We start from the raw sequence: 14,363 nt of genomic DNA on the forward strand, positions 1-14,363 counted from the left end.
CACTTCCTATTTTTCGAGCAATTCTGGAGGAAATCTAGAGCTTAGCCAGGTTTGTGGACTTAGAATATTTTCTGACCACTTCTTATTTTTCGAGCAGTTTTGGGTGTCAGGGACTTGGAAACTCCTCAAAAACTCTTCGAAAAACCATCAGTTTTTGTGGACTTGGAATATTTTCCTGTTAGTCCTGTTTTTCGAGCAGTTTTGGGTGTCAGTGATTTGAAAACTCCTCGAAAAAGTCCTTAGTTTTGTGGACTTAGAATTTTTCTTGTTAGTCCTGTTTTTTGAGCAGTTTTGGGTGTCAGTGACTTGGAAGCCCCTCAAACTACTCGAAAAAGCCTTTAGTTTTGTGGACTTTGAATATTTTCTTGTCTTTCAAGCAGTTTAGAGAAAAACCAACAATATGACAAAAAATCTTCTAAAATAGCACGAAATGTGTCCCTTTTAATAAAACTAAAGGTCTTGGATGGTCTTTCAATATTCTCTTATGTTTAGGCTTATCTTTTGACTCCTTCTTGACCTTCAAAACTTGTTGAAATGTAGTTTCCTTCAAGATAATTTTTTAACTTAGAAAATTTTTCTTATCCCAAACAAACTCATTGGACATTTTAGTTCTTGAAATGTCCTTGCTCATTATGTGGTATACAAGTTCTTCTAATGTTCTAATTTATCCTTCCCTTGGACCATCATCCTTGCTTGGGCAATCAATGTAACTTCATGGATATCATACTGAAACTATGATTGACACCTTATCAACACTAGATTGGTATAGTGAACATCTGTTAACAAACAACATGTAAGACCAATTCATATAACAAGTTGAATAGTTCTAACCCATTCATCCCATGTCAGCTCATAAATGATTAAGATTAAAAATATCTCCAGAACAATAAATTGAAATGAGCAAAAGCACATTAACTCATGAAACAAACACCTAAAATATGGTAAAATAAGTAGAAATTAAACATTAAAACCATGTTAAAGCAGGGAACATAGTCAAATAGTAAACGTGATAATAACACTATTCAGAGGGTAAAAAAAATGAAAATGACAAATAGCATGTACTAAATGCAACTAAAATTTACTAGCTCCCACATTGCAACATAACTAGACTCTGCTTTTAACTGTAATCACAACTAAAAATAGATACACTAGTTCTTAGTGGCTTTCTCCTTCAAATATTATGCTTTATGCTAGCTGCATTACCATTTGAAGAAAAGCAAGCACATCAAGGTAACTGCATATAATATCCATGCATACTTTATGTCCTGCACGAAACATGAGGTTATTGTGAATGACACCATATTAATTAGACATTCTATAATATTTAAGCTATAAAATTGCGTAATATTTTATAAAATCCTGGTGGAAATCCTAATTGTGAGTAAGCAAGACATCAAACATTTACCCTAACCAATGAGAAATTTAATCCACCACTAAACTTGATCTTTCCCTGCATCATACTAGTGATCTCATTTTTTTTATTTGAAAAAATATATATTACTGGCTAGCAAGCGGAGACTGGAGAGTAAAAGATAAGTGAAAGTATCATTTTTCATGTATCTTGTCGTTCATTCTACTTACAACTTTTCACTTCCATTTTTCACAATAAAGAGTGCCAACAATTAACTCTAACATTCTCTTTATTATTGATATTTATTGAAAACTGCAATCTTATGTGTCTGCCTTATTAAATTAGGAGTGAGACATTCATAATTATTTTATTCTCCAAAAATTCAGCTAATAAGAGTGTGCTAGGAAAAGTATATTAGAATTTAGAAATTGTGTTTGCTCACGTTTCTTTTTCACAATTCAAGATGAATGGGAGCAATAACAGTATATCTTCAAGTTACACCAATGTAATAGATTGTCCTTACACCAATAACAACTTCATCACCTATAACTCAAGATTTTGTGTTCAAGTGAAGTCCAAATACTACATATAAATGTATGCATATATACACAAGAAAACTACAAAGAAGAAGAATGTGTAATCACATTCACACAAAAGAAGCTAAAGAAGATGTGAAGGAAAGATATGAGGATGAAAGCAAAACAAACCTAGAAAGCAACAAGTTATAATCCCATGGACTAAAATGCTTATTGGTGACAATCTCAGGGACTAAAATATCTGTCAATGACAATCTTAAGTTCTAAAATGTCTGATGAGTTATAATTTTAAGGACTAAAATAAAATGAAAACATATATTATACCACATACAACGTCGTTTTTGCCATGTAATTAATGACACATGTCACTTAACATGACACATCCGCATCATTTTGCCACGTAAGCAATGACCATATCACTTAATGTGACATGTCAGCATTTCGTTACTGTCTATTAATAGCGTTTAAGTTTAGGGACTTAATATACAATGAAGATAAAAAAGTCAATGACTAACATGATATTTTAAATTTTTTAAGAATTAAAATGCAAGACGCAAACTCTCTTGAGGACCAAAATGAGGGTTTAGTCAATACTTAGGCCTTTTGAACTCAAAATTTTATCAAAATAACCAAAACATTTTGTTCTAGGTCCTGTTTCCTTACTTTTAATTTTATTTTTTTTTGCTTAAAATATTTTATCTAGTCAATCAGGACTGCACACATAGTGACAACATTAAGAGGAAATAAGTTTAACGTGCTAAATAACATTCATATCTTAGTCATTTTATGTTTATCACACGAGTAACACAAACTAAGACATCCTTCCAATACCGTCAACTTTAATTCATATGTTATACTTTTATATTTTATGGTTAAATCATGTGGCATAAGAATCTTGAATAAGCTTTTTTCTATCAAATCACAGGCAACAATTGCATCAAAATGTATCTTGTCAATCAAAGCCAACCAATGAAAAGCTCCATTCAAGAATGACTCAGCCGATGAAAATTCATACTCAACATCTGCCTCAATAAAATTGATACCCTCAAGTTTGTTCCATGGATTGGTTTTCTATGAGAAAATCTCAAATCAAGTTCTCCAAATTTCCATATTAGATATGAATTTCCATGTTAGATCATAGGTCAGAGTAGTAACAATTTGTTTCAAATCCTTTAATAATTATCAAATAGTAATTTTTTGATGGATCATACCCTAAACTATATAGAAATTTGTTCATATAATCAACATGATAATATTGTATATGTTTTGGGACATCATTTGATGGATTCCATAGCATGAGATCACTAGCATTACAGTAAAAACCTCGACAATAATTCAAAACTCAAAAGTTGGTAAATGTTGGAAACCAAATAAAGGAATAAAAGTAAAATGAGAGGGAAAAAGGTATGAACTCAAGAGATAAATTAAATGTATTTAAAAAACATGATAGAAACATTAGATGAAAAAAAGCAGGGTGTGTTCAAATAGTATGAACCACGACAACAAATTTTCAATATAACAACCTTATTAAATGTTGAATAAAAACCATTAATACAACCCATTCCATGTCTTATTCAACTAAATAAAAAATAACTTCATAGTGAAAGAACAAGAAAAGAGAACTTTTGAAAAAAAAAAGATGGATGTTGTCCATAATGACACTTCTTAGAAAAGAAAAAGAAGATTAGAGTGAAGAAAAAGATAAAAATAAAAATAGTCATGATATTAAGAAAAAAATGAAGTTTCACCTATAAGATAAATTATAAAAAATTTATTATAGAAAAGGAAAATATATATATATAAGAAAAAAAAAAGAACAAAGATGGTGTGCCTCATAAATTTATATGTATCTAGATTGTAATTTCCTTTCCCCAACTATAGAAACTTTGGTTAATAATATTAACATATTTGAAACGTAATAAAGATTTAACCAACAACTTTTTTATTAAAATATTGACTAAAAGTTTTACACTTATTTTCTCTTGCCTTTCTTAGAATATTATCTATTGTAACCATATTTTAAATTCAAGCATATTGATTATGACTTGGGCATCATAAAATGAACTGAACTAGTTGGTCGTGCATATACATTTAAAATAGAATATCATAAAGATCAAAAGTTTTTTACAATTAAAATATTTGAACAGTGACCTTTGTTTATTTTAATATTCAAACAAATATTGTAAAAAAATGGATATGGGTCTAATCCAGTTAATGCAAGAATTGAACGTCCTGTCTCATTTTTGCTTTAGCAAAAATAGACTCGCTTAAATAAAAATGCAAAAAATGACAAAGTTTTTTTTTTATGTAAAATTAGCTTAAACGAATTTTGTACATTTGAAGATATGAAAGCTAGGTGTGAGAGGAAGATACGACTGAGGATAGATGAAGATAAGGAGAACAATGGTATAAGGGTGGTGGTAGAGGGATAGGAGGGTGGAGAGTTGGTGATGGAGTAAAGAAAGAGATATAGGTATGAGGTAAGGTAAGAGTGAAAAGAAGAAGAAAGAAGTTGGGTATGTGGTGGAGGGAATAAGGAGTTAGAAGAGAAATAGAGGAGTTTAATATGAGAGAAAAAAGAAGGTTGGATATAAAGATTGATGAGAGAGTGTTGGACATGAGGAGAAGGAGAAGAGAAGATTGAGAATAAAGATGCAAAATTCGATTAAGCTAACATGATTTACTTAAAAAAATTTACAAAATTCGCTTAAACTAAAAAAAATTGTTTAAAATTAATTTTACATTAAAATATTTGTCATATTTTTGTTTGAGCGAGTCTATTTTTGTTTAAGCAAAAATAAAACTAAATATCCAGTTCTTATCTTAATTGGATTGTGTTTAGCATAAAAGTTACTTTTGTTTAACATTGATATTAATCACAAACATTACCTAAATATGCATTTTATTTATGATTTTTATAATATGTGTTTAAAAGTATATTTTCAGAAGTTAAAATTAATTTTTTATTTTATTATCTCAAATTCATAAAAGATATTAATTACATATTTTTATAATTATTTAATATTTTTAATATATAATTTTTAACCCACGTCAAAAAAAATTATTAAATTTGTTGAATCATACTTTTTTTCGTTACACGGTTCTGAAAAAAGGACTCTTCAAAATATCTAAATTTGCTGAATTTCTATGTCCTGTGGGATGGGGCCCAGTGTCTAGATTTTCTCTTTCAAAACAGGGAGCATTTCGCTCAAGTAACGAAGTAGAGAGACTAATCCACCACACAAAAACTGTTAACGCTTTTATATCTTAGAACCACACAACTATAATTTCAGGTAACCCCAACTTGTTTCTTCATTTCTTTGTTCTTTAACTCCATGTTTTTGCTTGGGACATTCTATCAGGTTATTTATATTCCTTATTCAATTAGGGACACTATTTTATTTTTTTAGTAAATTACTAAAATGAAGGTTACAGTGATGAAATGAAATTAGTCGCCTAGGAACTCTGTTGTTTCTCAAGTAAAAACTGCTATAGAGCTTAATGGGTGCCTCTTGCTTCTTATGTTATATTATCTTAGAATTTTTTTTTCACTATATTTCATTCATTTTTGTTGATATCGATTTCATGCTAGTTATTTGTTTAACCTTGAGTTGTTTTGGTTTCTTTCTTAATGTTACTTACAGGTATACCGTAGCTTTGAGCTATACAAACTACTGAACTTATTCAAATATTCATGTTAAATAGCAAAAACATTGAGTTACCCTTCTGAAGATCAGGTACAACAAAATATTGTCTGATGTGGGTGCTTCAGACTCCTCAAATTATCAGACAAGCTCCATTTCAGAGTAATAACCGCTGCTATGTTTCCCATGTCTCGGCAAGATTGCCAGTCTCTTTTGTTTCGTTGAATTCTTCAGCCAACCCCGTCACAGACATTAAGGGCAACAACAACCAGTTGATACAATCATTATGCAGAGGAGGCAACCTTAAGCAAGCCCTTGAGCTTCTGTGTTGTGAGCCCAATCCAACTCAGCAGACATTTGAGCATTTAATCTATTCTTGCGCACAGCAGAACTCGCTATCTGATGGACTTGATGTTCATCGCCATCTTGTCAATAATGGTTTTGACCAAGACCCGTTTTTAGCTTCTAAACTTATCAATATGTACTATGAACTTGGGTCTATTGATAATGCTTGGAAGGTATTTGATGAAACTCAGGAAAGAACCATATATGTCTGGAATGCGCTCTTCCGAGCGCTGGCAATGGTGGGTTGTGGTGAGGAGCTGTTAGATTTGTATGGTCAGATGAATTGGATTGGAATCCCATCAGATAGGTTCACTTATACGTACGTGCTTAAGGCTTGCGTTGTTTCGGAGCTGTCAGTCTGCCCTCTCCGGAAAGGTAAGGAGATTCATGCCCATATTCTGCGACATGGTTATGAAGTAAATGTTCATGTTATGACTACTCTGTTGGATGTGTATGCTAAGTTTGGCCTTGTATCGTATGCAAAATCCGTTTTTGGAGCAATGCCTGTCAAGAACTTTGTCTCATGGAGTGCTATGATTGCTTGTTATGCAAAGAATGAAATGCCTGTGAAAGCACTGGAACTGTTTAAGTTAATGATGCTTGAGGCATGTGATTCAGTTCCAAATTCAGTTACAATGGTTAGCGTGCTTCAAGCTTGTGCAGGTCTTGCTGCATTAGAACAAGGAAAGTTGATTCATGGCTATATCCTTAGAAGGGGTCTTGATTTCATACTCCCAGTTCTTAGCACCCTTATAACAATGTATGGAAGATGTGGTGAGATTTTGACAGGACAAAGAGTGTTTGATACGATGAAGAATCGTGATGTTGTTTCATGGAATGCTTTGATTTCTATTTACGGTATGCATGGTTTTGGAAAGAAAGCAATCCAACTTTTTGAAAATATGATTCACCAAGGAGTTTCACCAAGTTATATATCATTTGTGACTGTTCTAGGTGCTTGCAGTCATGCAGGCCTTGTTGAGGAGGGAAAGATTTTGTTTCAATCTATGCTTAGTAAGTATAGGATCCATCCAGGTATGGAGCATTATGCTTGTATGGTGGATCTTCTTGGTCGAGCTAACAGGTTAGATGAAGCAATCAAACTAATAGAAAGTATGCATTTTGAACCAGGACCCACGGTTTGGGGTTCCCTTCTTGGATCTTGTAGGATTCACTGTAATGTTGAACTTGCAAAGAAAGCAAGCACTATGCTTTTTGAGTTGGAGCCTAGGAATGCTGGTAATTATGTTCTTTTAGCAGATATTTATACAGAAGCTAAGATGTGGAGTGAAGCAAAGAATGTGATGAAGCTATTGGAAGCTCGCAGCCTGCAAAAGCTTCCAGGTCGCAGCTGGATTGAAGTGAAAAGGAAGATATACTCATTTGTCTCTGTTGATGAGTACAACCCACAAATTGAAGAGCTCCGTGCTCTGCTAATTAAATTGTCAACTGAGATGAAGGATCAGGGTTATGTCCCTCAGACAAATGTTGTTCTCTACGATCTTGATGAAGAAGAAAAGGAAAGAATTGTACTGGGACATAGCGAAAAACTTGCTGTTGCTTTCGGACTCATTAATACCGCAAAAGGTGAAACCATAAGGATCACCAAAAACTTGAGATTATGTGAAGACTGTCATGCCGTTACAAAGTTTATTTCTAAATTTGCCAATAGAGAAATTCTTGTTAGAGATGTGAATCGCTTCCATCATTTTAGAGATGGGGTTTGTTCCTGTGGTGACTACTGGTAGCTTTTATACCATGTCAAAGAATTAATTTTTCCAAAAGTTTATGCTATTGGGTAAAGACATAAATAGCTTTGCTACGCTGTGTACTCAATTGTGATGAATTCACTGATCCATGTCTTTCTGGATTTTGAGCTCTTATGCATCCCATCATGGGTATTTAGGCTTCTCAGATTTGTCGCAGAATATCATTGACATCATGCAAAGTTGATAAAGCAAGGTCAATAACATATCGGTATACCTTCCAATTTCTGGTTCAGCTATACTATCGATAAAGCTATGTGTAGATGTATGACATGAACTAAAATTGCTTACACATATTTGAGTATTAATCTAGCCTCTTTAAGTTGAAGGAACTTATGTCCATATTTTAATCTGGAAGATAAGATATATTCTCTGGCTTGTATGGATTGATATTGAATACTAGCCGAACGTGCTGTGGTGCATTAGGGATCATTTCCAAATATTTCCATGTAAAAACCCACCTGTGAATTAGTTAGGCTTACACTTTTTAATCCTAATTGTATTTGAGTGAATGTTTTTTGACATATAAATAATATTCTTTTGCTGTGCCCACATGCGCACATGCATGCCCTCATACATATATAAATACAAAGTTCAAAATATATTTAATAGCTAATACTCATTATCAATTTAGTGTTAGGTTGTCTTAGATTAATTTTACTGCAAGTGCAGAAACAACATATATCGAAGTAAAGCTAAAATTTTTCTACTACATCCAATTATGCATTGGTACTTGAAAGTGTTATATTTGTGGCAACGACAATTTTAATTGACAACCCTTGGTTCTCATTGTCTATTGGAGTTACAACATAATCCATTGCATAATCAACTATAAGAATTAGTTTTTTAAATAAAATTTCATCTTTATAGTTTAGCTTGATTTTGGCTTTGACCTTTTTATTTTAAAAGTTTGTTTTTAAATTCTTGTAATTTTATTTCGTCTAAAATTGAGTTCCTAACCATAAATAAAATAAAATAAAATAAAATTGTAAAAACTGAAAATTAAACTTTTAAAATATAAAAATTAAAATATATTATACAAGAATAAAAATACATGTAAATCACATTTTCATCCGTGTAATAATAATTATCGATATAATTTCATAATTTTTATAATAACTTCGTATAAACCTTAGAAGGTAAAATAATAATAATAATATATGAAGAATTATATAGTATAAAAAAATTGTTGTTTTTAAAATTTTTAATGTTTAAAAATTACATTCGATCCCAACTTAATTATATACTTAAGCACGACATTCTTTGCATACAAGACTTAAATTATTTATTTAAGTAAAATTAAATTCTTTATCATTTAAACAAACTAACGCTAATATTGTATGCATAAGAATTAAATTAAAATAATTTTCCAAATAAAACTACAATTCTATAGAATCACAAAATTTAAATTTTTAAAAGAAGAAAAAGAAAACCCTAGCTGTTCGTTCTTTTTGTTTGGTGTGTCTTCCGAAGTCAAAACCCTTGAGGTTTATGGTGCAGCCCCATTACCAGAGAAGCACCCCCGCCACCGCGTACTGTTGCTAACAAGGTAGGGTTTCTGTTTCATTCTTACTCTGTGATTCCACGATGCAACGTTGAAATCTCTTACAGTAGGAACTGATTCCAAGGAAGGATGGAGGTTGTTATGGCATCGTCCTCTGTTGATGGTGGAATTGGGTGTTGGGACCTTCGCACAGGCGCTGAACAACTCCGCTACAAGTCCTGTTCCTCCCCTTCTCATGGCCTCGTCTCCGTTGGTGCTCGCTTCATTGCTTCCTCTCAGCTTCGAGAACCTTCCGCATCCTCTGGTTCTGTTCTCTTTTGGTCTTGGTCCAAGGTCACTTTTATATTTATTTTATTATTATTTTCGATGATGATGATGAAATATGGGTAATAATGAAAATAATAACATTTTCACTTTTGCATGATGAATTTGCAGCCTCAAGTTGAAGTTAAGAGCTTCCCTGCTGAACCCATTAAGCCCCTTGCCGCTAATCACCCAGGAACCTTTATAGCCGGTGGAGCTTTGTCTGGTGACATATACTTGTGGGATGTGAGTTTTCTTCTTCCTTTTTTCCCAGTTGTGAACCATTTTGCATCAAAATAAAAATTGATGCTTTTCAGTAATAAGTTAATCTAAACGTTTGCTGATGTTTTTGCGGCCTTAGGTTGTGGAGAATTATGAATTGAAAGCGGGTATTTATCTGTTTTTGTTTTACTTTGCCGTACTGAGTTGTGTGCATTACTTTGAAGGTTGAAACTGGTAGGTTGCTTAAGAAGTGGCGTGCTCATTTTAGGGCTGTTACTTGCCTAGTATTCTCTGAAGATGACTCGCTGCTGATTTCTGGTTCTGAAGATGGATCCGTAAGAGTTTGGTCCCTCTTCATGTACTTGATGCTCTTCTTGTCTCTTTTTTTTTTTTACTCCTGTAGCACTGATTTTTCCTTTTAGGAGCAGTGCTGACTGTTATGGCATATGCTGCCCTGCATTTTGTGGTTCAGGATATTTGATGATGTGAGAAGTCAGCAAGCCAGTAATCTTTATGAGTATAGTTTTTCAGAGCACACCCTGCGTGTAACAGATGTTGCGATTGGTTATGGAGGGTGCAATGCAATTATAGTGTCAGCTTCAGAGGATCGGACCTGTAAGGTATGTTTACCCAAGAATTATATTTACTATTGCCGAGTTGAATTGCTTATACTATTTGTATTTTCTAATCATTTATGGTTACTTATAACGTCTTTGACTTACCAAAGCAATAAATGTTACTTAATATGGGTGGAATCTAGCTGTTCTTGTTTTTGGGTGACAAGGGTTGAGAACATTGTTGTCGAAATTGCAATTTTGATTGTGGGATCACATGGTCCTATGGCGTTTCCTGCTCCCCATGATATCGATCCACATGGAAAATGTGTTTTGATGTGATTGGTGGGATTGTTTATGGAATCTGTGAAATCATATGATTCCACTGTACATAGGAAAAGCCATTTGCTGAAAAATAAAAAAGAACCTCAGAACTTCTTTCCTTGTTCATTGCAACTTGTCTGTGGTTCTGCCCTTTTCTGATCAGATCTGTATTCATCTTCTTTGGCTCTTTGCCTCTGTTCAACTGATTTGTGCACACACATATGATGATTTCTATTGTATTGTGCCTAACCCTGTTTGGTGGGATAAGTCTTGATGATTGCTGTTTGTACTTTGTATGTTTTGCATTTCACTGATCTGGATTCTGGATTGTAATTTGTTTTCTTTTTTAGATATGGAGCTTATCTAGGGGAACACTGCTAAGAAATATAGTATTCCCTTCAATAATTGACACCATTGCATTGGATCCTGCTGAACACGTCTTTTATGCTGGCAGTAGAGATGGAAAGATATTTATTGCTGCCCTTAACACTGAAAGCGTTGCTACTAATAATTATGGGATGCATATCATTGGTTCTTTTTCTAACCACAGGTTATCTTTTTTCCTATTATTGTCTTGATCTTAAAATGTAGACACCTATGGATGCCTCCTCTCATGATGTTAGTTTTTCAAATATGCTTCAGTTATGCCCGTTTGTCTTATTTTGGATTGTACAAAATATATTGTGAAAATGGATAATGTGTTTAACACATGTTGATGCTTCCTTCTGGCAACATATTTGGTATTTGCAACAGTATAGTTCTTAGAGAGCAACATGTTGGACTTAGGAGCATTCAGTTTTGTTAAGAATTCATCAATAACTTCAATGAATATAGGGTCCGCAGAGAATTTAATCCTTAGCTATGATGAATTCAAGCAACATTCATTTAGTTCCCATACTGATTACAACGGTTGATAAACGTGAGATAGTTTATGGTGAAATTATTAGTTTTTAACCAGAGCTGACTGTAATTTTTTTTAAGCTTGAACTATTTTGAAATATCCCCCACACATATCAATACTAATTTGAAGCCACCGTGATACTTAAAAATGTATTAGAATATTTTGATCATAAGGATTTATGTGGTAAACAAGTAAATGAACTATCCTTTATCATCCATAAGTAGATACATTCTTTATAATTTTTAGTTTGTTTTTAAACATCTCAGATACCTCTTTCATACTGGCCATGCCAATTACAATGAAGCTGGTTCAAGCTATGCAGTGTCATTTAACTAATTATATTCCTCATTTTAACAGCAAGGCAGTTACTTGCTTAGCGTATGACACGAGTGGGAATTTGTTGATATCTGGGTCAGAGGATGGAATGGTTCGTGTTTGGAACACAAGAACTCGTAACATTGTACGCATGTTTAGACATGTGAAAGGTATTGTGTATGAGCTTTGAGAAATATGGTTCTGCTTGTGGTTTGTGATTTTTTTATTTTATGGTTTTGCAGAAAGAGCTTTCTGATTGCATATCTATGTTTATTAATGCTCTTATTTTGTGCTATTTATTATAATCATTTTTTATGGTGTGAACTGCTGCTCTATCAATGCTCAAGTTCTTTATTTTCCAAATTAGAACCTGTTAGTGACAACTTAATTTATGTGCTATATGTTAAAACAATTGCCATTACATACAATAAGTACGCTTTTTGTTTGCATATGAGATTAGCTCATTAAGACAAATACTGACCTAATTCTTATTACTTATTTCGAAGGACATTGACAGTATTTATATAGTGCCTTTCTTTTCATAAACTTAAATACCTTTTGATTTGTGCTCCACTGTTATTTCCCGTTGATTACGATACATTGTTTTTATCTCAATGTACTCTGCGTGATCAGGCAAGTCTTTTTATGTGATTGACTTGGAACTTGGATGCTCATAGAGGTAGTCAAGTTTTTTTTCTTAGATGGCATTTTTTATGACTAAATCACCTTCATGAGGTGGCATCAATCACGTGGTTGTTTTCAATATTGAGTCTACTTAAGCATGCATTTATTTATATTTAATGTTAAACTATTCTGGATGCTGCAGGACCTGTAAATAATATTCTTGTTGTTAGACGAGAAATTGACCTTAGTAATCACATATCTTCTAATGTACAAGCATCCTCAAGAAAGCAGGGAGCTAATCTACCCCCTCCATTGGAAAAATATGCAAATTCAACAGATGAAGACTCCGATATGAAGACTATTATCAGCCTTGTGGGTGACAGGAGATCCACGGATGTTTCATACCTCAGTTCTCATGTGATATTGAATTACATTAAGGAACTTCAGGTTAGTGTGTCTTGATGATTACTCGTCTTATTAAAAGAATAGGCATTGTCTGATCCTGATTGTGTTTTAATCTCTTTTTAAACCTATGTTCAGCATCAAGGCTCTGTTGCTGCTTCTGAAATGGAGATGGAGAAACTAAAACACGATTGTCAAAGGTCAATGCAATTGGTTAACCAATGGAAGAAAATGCATGAAAACTTGCATCAATTTTGTGTAAAGGAGCTGTTGGATGGTAATCAAGCTAGAACCTTAGATGAAAATGACAAATAAGATGTTTTTCTTGCAGGCATTTTTCAATTTTGGAGGTACAATTTTTAGGTCTCTGGCATGGCATCTCTATATATCTCTTCCTCCCTCTGTGTGTGTGTGTGTGTTTTTTTTTTTGTTTCTTTGATAATGTATTTAAGAACTTTCATCTTCATACGTTAAAGTTAAAAGAATTCATTAGTAAAAAGATTTGGCCATTGATTCATGATTAGCAGTCGGACTATTTTCATGAATTGATTTCGCCATAGTTTACGACTAGGTTGGTATATGGAACGGCAGGGATTAAGGGGGAGTTTTTACTTAATCTGACTTTTCCCGTATGTTCAGGGAATTAGACCTTAAATTTGCCCCGCAGGAATAAATTTTGAAACTCGTGTCTTACTCTTATCGTCTTGCATTTATGAATATTTTAAATTAATAGTTAATAATAATACTTGAGTTTATTTATCACCTCGTACAAGTTAAAGATAAGGGGATAAGTGTTAAATTTGTAGGGTAAAATATATTCTAGTTTCATGTGCTTAGCTTAAAAATATTTTGCCTTGTGCTATAAATTTTGACATTTTATCTGTGATTGGTTTTATTTCTGATATCACCTTGATTTTTTTTATCTATATTTACCCGTTAATAGTAAGATTATTATTTATTTCGTTGTTCAGTTTAAAGTAATTATTTAATTGTTATTATTTTTATATATAAATTGACTTAATTCTTTAAAAAAATTATATTTGTGGATAACAACAGAAGCAAATGGACAATAGGAAGAGAAAGACATCAGGCTAGCTTTCAAACTAAAGGAGTGGATAAAATTGTAGTTTTGAAATGCAAAGTTAATTGCTAAATGTAAAGAATTTGAAGCCAGAAAGGTCACTAAGTTTGCACTCCCTCTTCATCTATTATATTACCATATTTAATGACGAAAAAAAAAATAAAATATATATATATATATATATATATATATATATATATATAATGATGTGATAGAAAACAGAAAGAAAGTACAAAATGAATGTGAGAAAAAGTTATGTAAATTTATAGAAGTTAGATTGGATTCAATAGCAATCAATCCCATTCGGCCTAAGTTGTTAATATGTGTTGGATTTCACTCCTTTATATTGTCTTTTCCTTATTTTTATTTAAATATCAACATGACTTGTTTTGATCTTTGTGACTATTTTCATCATGATGTTGTTAAGATAAAATAGTCATTAATCTTTATTTTTCTTGAAGGAAAATTACTTCTTATTCATCTCAAATCAT

At 32.6% G+C, this 14,363-nt stretch overlaps 2 protein-coding genes across 4 annotated transcripts; both read left to right on the forward strand.

The window, feature by feature from the left end:
- Positions 1-5,001: 5,001 nt before the first annotated feature.
- On the forward strand, positions 5,002-8,255 carry LOC113862678 (pentatricopeptide repeat-containing protein At3g46790, chloroplastic). Of its 3 annotated transcripts, none has more exons than XM_027495798.1 (2): positions 5,002-5,180; positions 5,532-8,255. In XM_027495798.1, the coding sequence occupies exon 2, from the start codon at positions 5,645-5,647 to the stop codon at positions 7,622-7,624; it is 1,980 nt and encodes a 659-aa protein (XP_027351599.1). In that variant the 5' UTR covers positions 5,002-5,180; positions 5,532-5,644; the 3' UTR covers positions 7,625-8,255. The 3 variants fall into 3 exon arrangements, with proteins under 3 accessions (XP_027351599.1, XP_027351598.1, XP_027351600.1); XM_027495797.1 differs by having other exon boundaries at positions 5,118-5,249; positions 5,532-8,223; XM_027495799.1 differs by lacking the exon at positions 5,002-5,180 and adding an exon at positions 5,236-5,392 and having other exon boundaries at positions 5,532-8,254.
- Positions 8,256-9,082: 827 nt separating this feature from the next.
- On the forward strand, positions 9,083-13,114 carry LOC113862679 (protein ROOT INITIATION DEFECTIVE 3). Its single transcript, XM_027495800.1, has 9 exons — positions 9,083-9,191; positions 9,275-9,479; positions 9,582-9,695; positions 9,896-10,029; positions 10,144-10,291; positions 10,900-11,099; positions 11,808-11,938; positions 12,583-12,836; positions 12,930-13,114. The coding sequence occupies exons 2-9, from the start codon at positions 9,276-9,278 to the stop codon at positions 13,104-13,106; spliced, it is 1,362 nt and encodes a 453-aa protein (XP_027351601.1). The 5' UTR covers positions 9,083-9,191; position 9,275; the 3' UTR covers positions 13,107-13,114.
- The last annotated feature ends 1,249 nt before the right edge of the window (positions 13,115-14,363 follow it).

Source organism: Abrus precatorius, unplaced genomic scaffold, assembly GCF_003935025.1.
Source record: "Abrus precatorius isolate BTA unplaced genomic scaffold, Abrus_2018 Scaffold3, whole genome shotgun sequence".
Taxonomy (NCBI): domain Eukaryota; kingdom Viridiplantae; phylum Streptophyta; class Magnoliopsida; order Fabales; family Fabaceae; genus Abrus; species Abrus precatorius.